At 46.9% G+C, this 15,505-nt stretch overlaps 1 protein-coding gene across 2 annotated transcripts in view; it reads right to left on the reverse strand.

Moving 5' to 3' along the window:
• Nucleotides 1-263: 263 nt before the first annotated feature.
• The window catches only part of LOC137778900 (neuropilin-1a-like), a 68,665-nt gene continuing 53,423 nt past the window's right edge, over nucleotides 264-15,505 (reverse strand). Inside the window, exons 11-18 of one of the 2 annotated variants that reach the window (XM_068566271.1) lie at nucleotides 13,522-13,666; nucleotides 9,221-9,406; nucleotides 8,388-8,429; nucleotides 6,328-6,465; nucleotides 5,046-5,356; nucleotides 4,808-4,904; nucleotides 4,663-4,707; nucleotides 264-4,037 (exon numbers count right to left, since the gene is read on the reverse strand). In XM_068566271.1, coding sequence (XP_068422372.1) covers nucleotides 3,763-4,037; nucleotides 4,663-4,707; nucleotides 4,808-4,904; nucleotides 5,046-5,356; nucleotides 6,328-6,465; nucleotides 8,388-8,429; nucleotides 9,221-9,406; nucleotides 13,522-13,666 — 1,239 coding nt within the window. In that variant the 3' untranslated portion in view covers nucleotides 264-3,762. Of the gene's footprint in view, nucleotides 4,038-4,662; nucleotides 4,708-4,807; nucleotides 4,905-5,045; nucleotides 5,357-6,327; nucleotides 6,466-8,387; nucleotides 8,433-9,220; nucleotides 9,407-13,521; nucleotides 13,667-15,505 lie in introns of both variants that reach the window. The other variant, XM_068566263.1, reaches the window with a different exon arrangement.

The following is a 15,505-nucleotide window of genomic DNA, read 5'->3' on the forward strand; positions in this document are numbered from 1 at the left end:
GATCATTCTGTGGTTGTTTTGTGTCAGATTACACGGATACAGATGACTCTTCCTGTCAGTGAAAGCCACTTGTCTTCCAGTTGAACATCCCATACTTCATAAACGGGATCGAGGAGGGTCGAATCTAATCGCTGGTGCGCACTCCGACCAGCAGGTGGCGGTGACGTCGAAGAAGGACGAAGACAAGAAAATTGCGATAAGATGATTTGGAGGTTTGTATTCTGGCCCAACAGACGCATCAGAACAAGAAACAGCAGAGCAACTTTTACTTAAAACATTTATTTGATCCAATTCTTTGGAATGTAATAGTCGATGATCAGAGTCCGAGACAACAGAGACGGATGAGTCTGGGTGCTGACCAGAAAGTTAAAGTACAAACAATACTTTTTAGTCACTTAAGGCCTCACTGCTTTTCCTTTTTTTTTTTTTTTTTTTTACTTCCTTGTTTTTTTTCTGGATCTGAGACAACGGAAAAAAAAAAAAAGATTACAGAAGCAGTTAGAAAAAAACATTTCTTTTTGTCATACAAAGAAAACAAATCATGAAACAATAACACGTACATCAGTGACGGTACAAAAACAAGGTGATATTATACCAAGTAAATAAACTCGTTACGTTTCAAAGAGCTTTTTTTTTTCTCCGAAGATTGAAAAACATCTCCGTGAATTGTACTTTTTCCCAGTTTAGGACGTTTGTCGTCTGAAACCGCGTTCATTAAAAAGAAGCAACGATAACGCCGCCCTCTCCCTTTCCGTCGCGCTCTCTCTCCTCATAAATCAACATCATAGACAACAGATTATTTTTTTCTATTTTAAATATATCAGTGCAACGTTTTGTTTCCCAGCATCCTTCCAGCTTTTAATGAAACTCATTCTGTCACGACCGAAAAGGACAAAACGATACCGGCGACCTCGCCTCTGTGCTGTAAACATATCGATGTGTTTGAATGCGAACATCTCAACGGTTGAAGAGCCTTCGTGAGATTTCAATACTTGTGTTTATTGTATGTATTTGTTCAGCAAAGTCTTGGGAAAAAATGTATAACAGCAAAAAAAAAATCACATTGAAAAGATATTTTGATCATAACTGTGAACATCCAGCATGATATGAGCCAGATTCCCCAAAAATGCCTCCTGGAGCGTCAATAAGACACCTTTTTGGAAAGATTAGGACCTAAGAATCAGAATCTGCAACAAAAATCACAATAAAACAAAGACTTGGCCTGTTAGGAAGGAGTTTCAGTCAAAAAACGGTGTCGTTCGGTTCAAAAATGGGAAGAATTATATATTTTATGCCAAAAGATTGTCTGAATGGGGCATGCTGGGACTTAAAATGAGCGTGGGAGGATTTTCGCACACTGTTTCCAAAACGGTGAAGACTTATTCGACTCAAATGAATCGACCCCATTTGACCTGTTTTGGTCAAATGTCCCCACAGAGGTGTTAAAACCGATCGCTCACCGTGTGCTCGTGTGCTGCACTTAAATACACACTCACGGTACCAGAACTTTACTGGACTAATAAATGTAAAATGAGGGATGAAAGTGAAACGCCAAAGAAGCTGCAGCAGAATCCCTCAGAACAAACTTCATTTTTTTAAATCAAATTTTTACTTTTTCTTTCTTAAATAAAAAAAAACGAAAAAGTAAAAATACTGAGCTCCTATTGGCTGGTAAACATGTTCCTTATGTGTGTTACTTTGACCCTGTCCCCTAAAACATGACACCTGCACTCTCACTTGAACCGTTGAACAGTTTCAAACTAAAATATAAACGCTACAGTGTACTTTGATAAGTTCAGGCAACAAAACTAGGTTTAGTAAAATGAAAGACCACCATGACTTTTCACCTGGGTGAAAACTCCTGTTTTAAACTGAACACCGATCCCTTAATTGTCATTCACAGTGCAGTTTAGTTGAAATTGGGCGTGTGAGGCGAGGACTGGACGGCGTGATCGTCCGTTAAACATCATGTAGATCCTTCAGAAAGATTCCTGTCCTCTGATAGTCGAAACCGAGTAAAAACAACAACGACAACGACAACAAAACCTGACAAAGTAGAGTCCAGCCGTCATCGTCGCGGCAAACAAAAGTTTTTCAGTCTCGACTTGAAGCGTCCGTGAGCGTCCACTTCCTGTGAGCTCAGCGAACGATGCTGATCTCTCTCTCTCTCTCTCTCTCTCTCTCTGAAGGCCGGACACACTTTAGTTCAAATGTCCAGTCACTTTGTGCGCCGGCGAGAGAGAAAGTTATTCTCGCTCCGCGTCGCTTCGTCCTCGACGTCTTCGTCGTCCTTGGCGGTGCTGAGGTTGTCCGTGTTACCCTGTACGAAATAAAACCCAGCACTTCCCGTCATGAGGCATTTCTGAGGCGTCTCTCTCCATAATCTCAAAGCCGTTTCCATCGTTGTAAAGAAAGAAATAAAAACCTTCCTGTTCCCAGAGCACGAGCAGAAACTCAACGACGACGACAACGACACAAAAAAGAAACACAAAGAAAGTTTGTGTTTCCATCTTTTCCGAATACTTTCTGTACATTTGTAGAGTTCAGGGCGACAGAAAGGATACTGCGGCTCTCGTGTCTTTTTTTAATTTTTTATATATATATGTATATATATATATATATAGAAAAAGGGCGCTCAAATATATTAAAACCTATGTACAATATGTCGGATGTGTCATGTGCCATGAACATGAGGCGTTCAGGGCTCCTGCACCGCTTTCATTTCCTCCCCTCAAAAAAAAAAACCTGAACTGCTTCTGACTTAAGATTTTTAAACATTTTTTTTAACATCGCGTCGGATCCGCCGACGCCCGCCGACGCCTCGCCGGCACCGCTGCTACTGCGACACAACACAATGTGTAGTTGTGTCGTCACAATCTGGTAAAAGTTTGTGCGTAGGAACCCCGGACGGACGGACGGCCGATGAGAGAACGACCCGCAGAAAAACACAAGGCAACAGAAAAAGCTGAAAGAAAAGAAAGAAAGAAAAAGGCACTGTTGGAACTAGACACAGAGCAACGGGTCACGACGGTGCCCACCTTCACACACACACACACACACACACACACACACACACACACACACACACACACACACACACACACAGCCTCCAGCTCTGAGCACTGCTGCAGAGATAGTAGCCTGCAATGGCATGTGTCAGCCTTTCATGCTCTCTCTCTCTCACACACACACACACACACACACACACAGACACACACGCACACACACACACACACACACACACACCTTGAATGCAGATGTATATGAAAGTGACACATGTACAAACACACGTTCACGATCAGGATTAGCAAATTCCATCTTGAACAAAAATAAAATAAAAAAGTAAAGAAGAAAAAAAGATAACCTTTCCATTAAAGTACACACACACGCGCACGCACGCACACACACACACACACACGTTCATCTGAATTGGTCTCAACACCAGCACGTGATTACACAAACAAAAAAACACGCCGAAAAAACAAATAGAATCTTAAGACTTCTTTTTTTTGTGTTTTGTTTGTTTCTCTCTCCGCTGTACAGACTCTTTATACACACACTGCCCCCTGCAGGCCAGTCCCCTCCACTGCTGCTCCTGAGAACAAGAAGAAGAAGAAGAAGAAGAAGAAAAATGTCGTTGGCTCTTTTTCAGCCCACCCTGCCGTCCCGTCGGTGGTTCCTCCCACTTGATTGGCTGCGTCCCGCCTCCTCCTCCTCCTGCTCCTCCTCTTCCTCCTCCTTCTCCTCCTCCTCTTCCTCCGCTCACGCCTCTGAGTAGTTACTCTGTCCGTTCATCTTGTCCTTCTTTAGTTTCACGCCGTCCACCAGCTCAAAGTTATAGTTCTCCAGGGCGGATAAGTTCCTGTCCGTCATGCTGCCCTGCGAGCAGGCGCAGTACAGGACCACGCCGCAGATGGCGCCCAGGAAGACGCCGAGCGCGGACATGGCGATGATGGTGATGAGGATGGGGTCCAGCGTCTTCAGCATGTTGCCCGGGCCGCCCAGCTCGCTGGTCTCCTGAGAGAGGGAGTCCATCGCTGCAGGAGGAGAGACAGGAAGTTATACTCAAAAGAGGGTTTTCAAGCACAAACAGGCAACCTGCAGCAGACGCCACGGCTCTGATTCTTCATCGTTTGGGGGTTTGGCTTCTTGAGGATTACGATCTGTGAATGTTGTGGTTTCTTTTCGGCTGCAGGCGCTCACATTTAAAACGTTGTGTAGTCAGTGAATGCACCACGGGAGACGGACGATGCCTTTAATGTAGATTTTAAAATGTTTTACAGAGGAACACTCAAGTTAGAAGTTTGTTATGATGGACTCAGCTGTTAAAATGAGTCTTCTTCTTATCAATCTTATGGAGAACCTTCGGTCAGGTGGTAACGTCAAAGTTTATTTTAACAAAACGTGGAAATGAACTGATGTGGTCCCTCTGAGAGGTGAAATAAACATGCTCAGATGCCCAATGGAGACGTGTTGAAGTTTGTTTTAATCTAGAAAAGAAACTTGTAGAAGGCGAACACAAGCCTGACCCTTCATCTTTCATCTCGGTGTGACTGTAACGTTGTCCAAAAAATACTTTTTGTCCATTTCTTTTGTCCAAAATGGACGCCATTGACGCCGTACCGCCGAAGCCGAAGCCGCGAGTCGGCGGTGTAAACTTACGGAGGATGAGGATCTCCGTCGGCGGAGACGTCGGAGCTTCCGGATCTGCACGGAGGGAAGAAAACGCCGCCCGTTAAGGAAAGTCGAAACAAAGCACACAACAAAAAAGAAGAGGCAAAACGAAGCGCTGTGGCGCGACACACACCCCTGCAGTCCTCGGCCTCGAGCCCGTCTATGATCTGGATGTTGTCCACGGCGATGTGACCCGTGCTGCGTCTGCCGGCGACGCCTTCCACCACCACCTGTGACCACGCAGACACATGAGATATTCATCCGTTTTCCATACAGAGTAATCCTGTTGTCCCAGCATGCATTGCGCCAGACGCCTTTTAAAGAAGTCAATCACGCGGCACACTGGAGCTTCCAGGGATCGTCTCCCTCACCTGGTACGAGACGCCGGAGCGCGGCAGCCGGACTCGCGCCTCCCTCCACCGCCTCCCCTGGTGGCCGTTGACCGCCCACAGGATCTCTCCCGGCTCCGCCTCCTTCCTCTGCTTGATGTACAGCGAGCCGGCGCGCTCGCCGACTATGTGGTACCAGAAGGACATGCAGAGGTCGGCGTCCGGCGCCGTGACGGGAAGGCTGGCCAAGCTCGCCATCTCCTCTTCGTCCTCCTCCTCCCCTTCCACCTCCTCCTCCTCTTCCTCTTCCTCGTCGTCCCCCAGATGCATGTAGATGAAGTTCCCCGGTCCACCTGCGGGGGGCAGCAAAGGACAAGGTAAGAGGCGGCCTCGTGCTGCGTTCAGGGACCAGATCACTGCAGATATGTTGACTCTTTCCCCCCATGAGGACCTCAGAGATACTTTCTGTACATTTTGAATGAAAAGGTGGATATGGAGCAACAAAACCCTCGTTTCACGTCCACTTTATCGCGTTCAATCGACTGAATACCTGTTAGCGAGCGCTTCTCTGTGTTTTCACGCATTTGGAGATGTCAAGGTAACTGTTTCCAGCTCCAAACACACACAAAAGGACTCGATGTGCTTCAGGAGGCGACTCGACATCACAGAAGACGGCTCATTTGTTTTGTTTTTTACTTGTGATCAAGGTGAAGTCGTTCGTCGTGGAGCGGCTGCCGAAATCCATCACCGGGAGCGTTTTTTGAAGGGAGGGAAGGTCGGACGGATGAACGCGAGCGCCGGATTCTTTATAAATAAGTTTTTCAAGGCCGTTCAGTCGTTTTGAGAAATGTTCAAAGGGATGAAAGCGTCCCAACATGTTCACGGACATTATGGGAAGTGTCTCTCCGGTGTTAAAGGAGACGTTTAGGTGGTTTTTATCCTGATTTCATGACAATATTTCTGTTTATTCCAGAGTGTTTTAATGTTTATTACTCAGTTATGACTGCATATCGTGACCAAGACACGTTTAAAACATGTTTTAATCTTCTCGTTAATCTAATTCTAGTTGTATAAATTCAAATGTATTTGTGTTTTGTGCTTTATTAGGGCCGTATTATCCATAAGAAACACTGAAATTACACTCTATACAACTATATTGTTAAGAAGAAATATCCAAACACTATTTTTTTTAAAGGAAGTCTAACTATTAACCGATATCTTTGATTATCTCGCTTCAATATGGACCGTGTTTGGATCGAGCGTGTTATTTAAAGCTTAACGGTGCCCAACACACACACACACACACACACACACACACACACACCTGTGTGGTCGAGGATCGGCCCCCGGTGGACGGCAGGAGCCCCGTTGGTCTGGATGAGCCACTCGGCCCCGGTGCCGAGCTCCTTGGTCCAGCCGCAGAGCGACGAGAGGTCGAAGTTGCAGGCGAACCAAACGTAGGCTGCAGAGGGAAGGAGAGAGGAGAGGAGGTGAGGAGAGGAGGTGAGGAGGTGAAAACACTCCAGACAGTCAGGAGCAGGGTTTTCGTTGCAGTTGTTTTGGTCTTCATAACAGCAGAAAAGAGGGAAACATCGCATGAGAGGAATCCTGTTTCATTGAACGCACACTTTGAATCGCAGCTGGTGGAAAACAGATCGCACCGAAACAAAACGGGCGAGTGCAGAGAGAGAGAGAGAGAGAGAGAGAGAGAGAGAGAGAGAGAGGAGAGAGAGAGTCATGCATCCTGGTTGGAAACCCCCCTCCTCCTCCTCTTCCTTCTCCTCCTCCTCCTCCTCCACATCTGATAGAAAACAGCAGCACGTACAGATGTTCAGCATCAGGACATCAAGAGAGGAATGAAGGGATCTTCTGTTGGAGAGACGCGGAGCCACCGACATGCGGATGTGGCCTCTCGGAAAAGAGGAAGAGAAAGAAAAAGAGAAAGAACCTCCTCTCTTCTCCTCTCCTCCCACCCAAAGAAACCCCAAACCCTCCATCAACGTCTCTTCTTCCTCACCGCAGCATCCAAGTCTCTGCTCGCTGTGAGAGGAGGAGAGGATGCAGACATCTCTCCTTTACCTCCTCTCTCCTCTACCTCTTCTCTCCTTTACCTCCTCTCTCCTTTATCTCCTCTCTCCTTTACCTCCTCCCTCCTTTACCTCCTCTCTCCTTTATCTCCTCTCTCCTTTACCTCCTCCCTCCTTTACCTCCTCCCTCCTTTACCTCCTCTCTCCTTTACCTCCTCTCTCCTTAACCTCCTATCTCCTTTACCTCCTCTCTCCTCTACCTCCTCTCTCCTCTACCTCGTCTCTCCTTTACCTCTTCTCTCCTTTACCTCCTCTCTCCTTAACCTCTTCTCTCCTTTATCTCCTCTCTCCTTTACCTCCTCTCTCCTTAACCTCTTCTCTCCTTTATCTCCTCTCTCCTTTACCTCCTCTCTCCTCTACCTCTTCTCTCCTTTACCTCCTCTCTCCTTAACCTCTTCTCTCCTCTACCTCGTCTCTCCTTAACCTCCTATCTCCTTTACCTCCTCTCTCCTTTACCTCCTCTCTCCTCTACCTCTTCTCTCCTTTACCTCCTCTCTCCTTAACCTCCTATCTCCTTTACCTCCTCTCTCCTTTACCTCCTCTCTCCTTAACCTCTTCTCTCCTTTACCTCCTCTCTCCTTCACCTCCTCTCTCCTTTACTTGTAGTCTACATCCTTTCAACGTCGCCTACATTGTTTCCTTTCATGGTCTCACAAGGACTCAAACTTATTTTGTTGACTACTGGATTAATTGATTTAATTGATTCAATTGATTTGATCGATTAGTCAAACTGAGTTTCTCTCTCAGCTGCTTCTTGAGTCTTGTGTTCGCTGAAGGAGCTCATTGGTTTCTTGGATGAAACTCATCTCACATGCGTCGCCTTTTCTTCCTCTTCAGTAACAAACAGAAACGTCTTTATTCCTCTTCTCTGACTCGAGCTCAGCTGCGTTTCAGAGACGAATCCATCAGCGTTTCTCTGCAGTCGACTCATTCTGTGAACCGAGGCGAAGGAAAAGCCATTTGCTCCCCTGGAAGCCGGTTCCATTGTTATCTCTCTCTCTCTCTCTCTCTCTCTCTCTCTCTCTCTCTCTCTCTCTCTCTCTCTCTCTCTCTCTCTCTCTCTCTCTCTCTCTCTCTCGGTGACACTGAACGATTCGGGAGCGGCGGCTGAATTAATGCGGCGATCCGGCAAAACCCCAGAACCCGACACTCTGAAGTCACCGAACGACTCAGAGGGAAGAGAAGGGAGGATGAAAAGAAGAGAGGAAACGATGGAGGAGGGGCCAGGTGAAGGAGGAGGGGATGGTGGAGGGAAGGAGAGAGGGGAGGGCAGACAGATGGCGCCGGACATCCTCACCTGGTATGAAGTCCATGATGGGGTCGGCCACTGTGGCGCCTCCTGCTGGAGACAGATGGGAGAGTCAGGACGGGTCAAAGGTCAGGCGGTTTGGCCCCGCCCACACAGATGCCAACACACAAACCCACAGCAGACACTGATAGCGTTAGCGATAGCTATGTCTTTGGAGGCGTTTTTCAGAGAAGACGCACGATTACAGACATGAAGGAGACGAGAGCTGCTGTGGGGAAGGAGATGAGGGAAGGAGACGAGGGAAGGAGATGAGAGCTACTGGGGGAAGGAGATGAGGGAAGGAGACGAGAACTGCTGGAGGGGTAGGAGACGAGGGAAGGAAATGAGAACTGCTGGGGGAAGGAGATGAGGGAAGGAGACGAAAACTGCTGGAGGGGAAGGAGACGAGGCAAGGAAATGAGAGCTGCTGGGGGAAGGAGATGAGGGAAGGAGATGAGAGCTGCTGGGGTGAAGGAGACGAGGGAAGAAGCCGAGAACTGCTGGAGGGGAAGGAGACAAGGGAAGGAAATGAGAGCTGCGGGGGGAAGGAGATGAGGGAAGGAGACAAGAACTGCTGTAGGGGAAGGAGACGAGGGAAGGAAATGAGAGCTGCTGGGGGAAGGAGATGAGTGAAGGAGCTGAGGACTGCTGGAGGGGAAGGAGACGAGGGAAGGAGACGAGAACTGCTGGAGTGGAAGGAGACGAGGGAAGGAGACAAGAGCTGTTTGGGGAAGGAGACCAATATGAAATATGATGGCTGTGATTATTGTTATCAACAGGAATATTGATTGATTACACGTATGAGTGCCTGTCTCTTTAACCACATGAAGCAGTTTTCTCACCCGTCACCGGCTCGTAGTCCTCGGGAGCTTCGGTCTCGCCGCCGCAGTCCCGCAGTCCGTCCTCGCAGTCCGGCAGCGGGGTCGCGGTCCCCGGCACGGTGGTCGGCGCCGTGGTGGTCGCTCCGAACGTGGTCATGGGGAGCGTGGAGGCGACGGCCGTGGTGGGCGGAGCCACGGTGGTGATGTCTGGGCGGATGAAAGGATAACGCACGTTTGTCTTTGCCTTTAAACAACATTAAAATAGCACATTAGCTCATTCTGAACCACGTGGAGCCGGTGGTTAGAGGCCGTTAGGTGTTTATTCGGGCAGATGCCGCCGCGCAGCCTCGTTCAGGATGCTTTACTGCGCAATAACGAACGGCTGAGACGCTCCAGAACTCAACTTCTCTTTCCAGAAGAGGAACCAGGATGTGAAATGAGCTGCTGAGGGAGTGATATTTTCTGAAAGCGGTACGTTCTGCAGCTTTAAGAGTTGCTGACTTACACACAAAAAAAGAAACACAAGACTCGACTTTATCTGCCAACTGGTAACGGTTACGCAATGCCCTCAAACGCCACGGCGGGAAAAAATGAAACCAGTTTCAAACCTGATTTATTTGATCGGGATCCTTAAAAAAAAAAAAAAAAAAGGTAGTGAATAAATAACAAGCGAGAGCGTTGCTGCTCTGGAGACAAATTCAAAAAAATAATAATAATTTAGTCACGGATGGATTATGAGAGCAGACATGCAGGAGGCCCCCCACCGAGGATCACTCCCTTTTATTCTACAAAGAGTCTTGTGTTTGTGCGTTTGCATCCCTTTGTCGTCATTTTCTATCAATGTAGGTCATCTTGCGTCTCTTTGTAGTGTTTTTTTTCTTCTATTTTTGGTCATTTTACATCCCTTTGTCATCGTTATGTATCTATTTTTGGTCATAGTGCATCTCTTTGTGGTTGTTTTGTTTCTATTTCTGGTCGTTGTGCGTCCCTTTGCAGTGGTTTTGTATCTATTCTCAGTCATCCTGCAAGTTGTTTTGTATCTTTGGTCATTTTCGTTATCTATTCGTCGTCATTTTGCGTACATTTAAAGTCCTTTTGTATTTAGTTTTGGTCATTGTGCATCCCATTGTCGTCATTGTGTCTCTATTTTTGATCATTGTGCATCTCTTTGTTGTCGTTTTGCATCAATTTTCGGTCATTTTGTGTCCCTTTGTAGATGCTTTGTATCTATTGTTGGTCATTGTGCGTCCCTTTGTGGTTGTTTTGTGTCTAGTGGTGATTGTGTCTCTCTTTGTCGTGGCTTTGCACCAACTTTGAGTCACTTGTAGCTGTAATGACACTGTTTTTGTTTGTTTTGTGTCTGTTTTCAGTCATTTTGTGTTGAGCTGTGACTCATTTAGGGTGAGGAGATATTTCAGGTTCACGGTCTCTTCTCTCACTTCAAGGACCGCCGTGACAATAAAAAACAGAAACTCTTGCATCTTGTTAAACTCAACCATGCAGTCGATGTCTGGCGTTTATGATTTTGTATTTTCTTTATGGAAATGAAGCAAATTGAACATGAATTAGCATATGTAGGCTGCGCGAGAACCCCCAGATGGTCGGCATGTAATTAAACTTTGTAAGGAAGCGTGTTCGCAGCGCTTTGAGTGGGACGGAGGTTTTGCTCTCACAGCAGCGTGGAGGAAGTCCATGAATGAACTCAAAGCTCGGAGCAGCAACGGCGGCGAGCGTTAACACAAACAAGACACAAAACCTGCTGAAGACGACCTGCAGCCGCGTCGCGAGCGTGTCCGATTCTCAGTGGTTTTGTTTCTATCTTCAGTCATCTTGCAAGTTGCTTTGTATCTTTGGTCATTTTGGCGCCAAAGGTTATTTATTTTGCGTCATTTTGCGTACCTTTGAAGTCCTTTTGTATTGATCTTTGGTCGTTGTGTGTCCCTTTGTGGTTGTTTTCTATCTATTTTTGGTCAATTTGCGTACCTTTAAAGTCCTTTTGTATCCATCTTTGGTCATTATGCGTCCCTTTTTGGTTGTTTTGTATCTATTTTTGGTCATTATGTGTTTTTCCATAGAGGTTTGTATCTATTTTTGGTCATTGTGTATCCCTTTGTCATCGTTTTGTATCTGTTTTTGGTCATTGTGCGTCCCTTTGCAGTGGTTTTGTTTCTATCTTCAGTCATCTTGCAAGTTGTTTTGTATCTTTGGTCATTTTGGTGCCCTTTGCAATCGTTCGTTATCTACTTTTGGTCATTGTGCATCCCTTTGTCGTCATTTTGTATCTATTTTTAGTCATTCTGCATCCCTTTGTGGATGTTTTGAATCTATTTTTGGTCATTGTGTATCGTGTTCGTTCCTCTCTCGTGAGCTTTGAGCTTCTTGAAACAGATTTCTAAATATCAACTGGTACGTTTTGATGATTTAATGGCATGACATCAGAGCGCTGGAGGTCAAAGCGTCCTCAGCGTGTGCGATAATGAAGAGATAACGTGAGATAATGTGTATATTGGCGTGCCTGTCTGTATCCGTACGATCTGTTTTCCGCCTTTTCCCGGCGTGTGCGCGTGTGGCCTGCGCGCATTTCGGTGTGTGATGTCATCGTTTCCTCCTTTTGAAGCGAGACTCTGTTCATCTGGTTGTGAGTCAGACACAACAGCCGTCTGCCGCTGTTCTTCCTCTCTTGTTTCCTTTTGGTCTCTCTCCTTTCATGCCCGACATGCCACACACACACACACACTCATTTTCCATCTTTTAAGTGTGTAAGCCGCTTCACTCAGGCATCTATACAACAATACAACACAATTAAGCAGCTTTTAAAGGCTCTTCTGATGTGTTTCATGACGTGAGAGAGAAGTGTTTCAGGACTCTTTCTTATGTTTTTCTTTCAGATAAACTTTACTTGTAGATAAAGGAACACAAATAAATATGATTAGCTGCTCCTGACGTTCTCTGTTTAGCTCACAAAGTTGAAGTTTTTATTTCTCCTCTCATCTCCTCCTCCTCTTCCTCCTCCTCTACCTCTTCCTCCTCTCTCACACAAACACTCTCCTCTCCTCGTTCCTCCTGCAGAGCAACCAGATACTCCCTCCTCCCTTCATCTGTTCCTCCCTCACCTAGTGCGGGAGGTCGAGCCCTCTCTCTCTCTCTCACACACACACACACACACACACACACACACACACACACACACACACACACACACACACACACACACACACAGCATCCAGCTTTGACCGCTGCTGCAGTACAGATAGTAGCCTGCCATGGCATGCGTCAGCCTTTTATGTTAACTCTCTCTCTCTCTCTCTCTCTCCCTCTCTCTCTCTCTCTCTCTCTCTCGCTCTCTCATAACACCAAACACTGCAGATAAGCAGCCTGAAAGTGTAAGTAGTTCCCTTCTCCGCTGCTCGATGATTGATTGGTCGGTCGTCTGAAGCCACAAACACGTTCATTCAAGTTCATCTGGAAAAGCTGTTCGCCGTTTTTTTTCCGTTTTGATGTTGCCGAGTGTTTTTCTTCCTGAAAGATTTCGCACGCGACACTCAAACAAACAAAAAGCGTACGATAACGATTGAAAACCTCCTCTCTCAAATACACACCGCTCCCTGCAGCGGGTCAGGTAGAGGAGCTGAGATGATGAAAACGGAGCTTTTCTGCAGCTTTTCTTGCAGCGTGAACGTACTTTCATTTTGATTTCTGGATTCTCAGCTGTTTCCTGGGCTTGCATAGTAAAACATTAACATCTGCCAGCCTGACGACGACGTGCACGGAAAACCAAACGCGTGCAATTTCAGGTTTCAGTCGACTCAAAGAGACTGCGGACGATCAAACTAACCTACAGAGCGACCCGCTGAACTCAGCTGCCTTTGTGAAAGCCGAGCTGAGAGAGAAACTGCTGCCGGAGCCAGAAACCACAGGAGTGTTCTGCTTTAATATCAACCCTCCATGTGATATGGCCTTGCCCTGCCTGGAGGCGGGATGACGGCCTTTACCCGGAGTCACTTGATCCATTTTATACTCGCTCTTTTTGGCTTTCACGTTCGCGTGCAATGTTGGTAACATGTGAAGGTTTTAGACGCAGAAAGTAGAGCTGTGTTCTCCGTCATCAGGGAGAAACCTCGCGGTCTGTGTTTTAAACTTGTATTCTCTCTCCTGACCACCAGGGGGCGACTCCTCTGGTTGTATAGAAGTCTGTGCTTCATGTGTTTAAAGCTGCGTTCTCTCTATAACATTGTGGTCGCCTAAAAATGTCTCAATCTTTGAAACGCCTCTTCATGCGGAGTCAAAAGGGGTCACGACCTGTCGCTCGGTGGAAAACTCACCGTCCAGCTCGCAGCCCAGCAGCTCCAGGCGGAGGCCCAGGCCCTCGATGGTGGCCCTCTCCGGGTAGATCCTGACGTAGCGGGTCAGCAGGGGACCCATGGACCTGAGCTCTGGGGTGTCGTGGTTCTGATTCCCGAGGAAGATCTGAGGAAGAGGACGAAAGAGAGAGGACGTGAACGCACGTCACCTGAGTTCAACCAGCGTTTGCCAGATGCCAGAAAAAAAACAGTTAAATAGTGTTGTTGTTTTTTAAACTACCGTAAAAGTTGTGTTACAAGCCGCTACTACTGTAAATGGGTGTCCCCGCTGTAGCAAGCTAGCGCTGCTAGCTCACTTCCTGCTGCCAGCTTTTTGCTGCTAGCTTCCAGCTCCTAGCTTTCTGCTGCTAGCTTCCAGCTCCTAGCTTTCTGCTGCTCGCTCCCAGCTCCTAGCTTTCTGCTGCTATCTCCCAGCTCCTAGCTTTCTGCTGCTCGCTCCCAGCTCCTAGCTTCCTGCTGCTAGCTTTCTGCTGCTAGCTCCCAACTCCTAGCTTTCTGCTGCTCGCTCCCAGCTCCTAGCTTTCTGCTGCTAGCTTTCTGCTGCTAGCTCCCAACTCCTAGCTTTCTGCTGCTAGCTCCCAGCTCTTAGCTCCCTGCTGCTAGCTTCCTGCTGCTAGCTCCTAGCTGCTAGCTTCCTGCTGCTACTGCCCGCGTCCCCGCTGCCCAAGTTGGGCGGTGAGCCGGGGCTCAGCCCGCTACCTTCGGTGCTTGTCAGGGAACTAGTGGAGAGCTAGCAGCAGCGCTAGCTGGCTACAGCGGGGGAGCTAGCGGTGACGCCCACCGGAGGTATTAGCGGCTTGCAACCCGACTTTAACGGTATGATTGACATGTGGAAGACTGATGTGAGGCTCCGAACTAAAGTTGGTAAACTCCCAGCGGCAAATAGTTGTTCACGTTTGATTTTTTCCGTTGAGTATCAAAAGAAGATGTGTGTTCTGCAAATGTCATGAAGAACAAAAGTTCAAAGACTTTTTGCTGCGAGTAAGGACTTCCAACACCAGTGATGCTAATTCAAAGAATGTGGAAGGACAATGTTCCTTCTATCAGAAGAGAGATCCGCTCCAGAGTGAATGTAGAGGCTGTAATTTCATAAAAATTTGTTTTGTTTTTTTGCTCCAACATGTAATTGATAAATTGGTAAATCCCAAACAAATTTGAGTGCTCTTTCCTGCTGTTGTTGGAAACTCTGCAGCGAAAGTTAAAGCCAAGCCACGGCGCCGACAACCAAGCAAACAATAACATGCTGTCCTGATGCCGGTCTGCTTCTGATCAAGCATCAGTGAGTTTGATATGAAAAGAAAAAATACAGGAAAAACAAAGACAAAAGCCAGGAAATCAGAACCAGAGTCAGATGCTTTTTCTTTTTCATCGTGAATCCAACATGGAAGCAGCACAGACGAGAATGATTTCCGTCACACCGGGAGCAAAGAGGTGGGACACAAAAACAACAGAAAAGTGTCTGAAGTGCCTCCTTTACGCCTCCCTCGCCGCTGCAGTGCGGCATGATGGGATGTGTCACTTTGAAAATTGCACATTTTTGAGCGTCCACATTTACAAAATACACATATGTATTGCTGCGTTTGTATCGTCCTGTCTTCAGCATGTTTGTTTCGTAATAGAGATGTCAGCTTTAAATATTGATTTATTCTGAGTTTGGTATTTAAACATCTGGACCTCAATGCTAACTGGCTCATGTGCATGTTTTTCTTTATTTCTGCCAATCAATGATGGTCAAAGACATTGATCACTGTGTGCACACACGCTGACAGTACAGTTCAGTGTTTTGGCAGTAAGTTTAAAAGAAATGGTTTTGTCGTATCAGTGTTTAAGTCAATCAAACAGTGGTTTTGGGGTGTTACTGTTACTCGTGCTCGTGCTCAAGGTTGAGTGCGACCATGTGCACGTGCGCTCATATTTACGCGCGAGCGTATGTGTCGCGTACGGC

Source organism: Clinocottus analis, unplaced genomic scaffold, assembly GCF_023055335.1.
Source record: "Clinocottus analis isolate CAN_PGR_092001 unplaced genomic scaffold, fCliAna1.0.p SCAF_11, whole genome shotgun sequence".
Lineage (NCBI taxonomy): Eukaryota > Metazoa > Chordata > Actinopteri > Perciformes > Cottidae > Clinocottus > Clinocottus analis.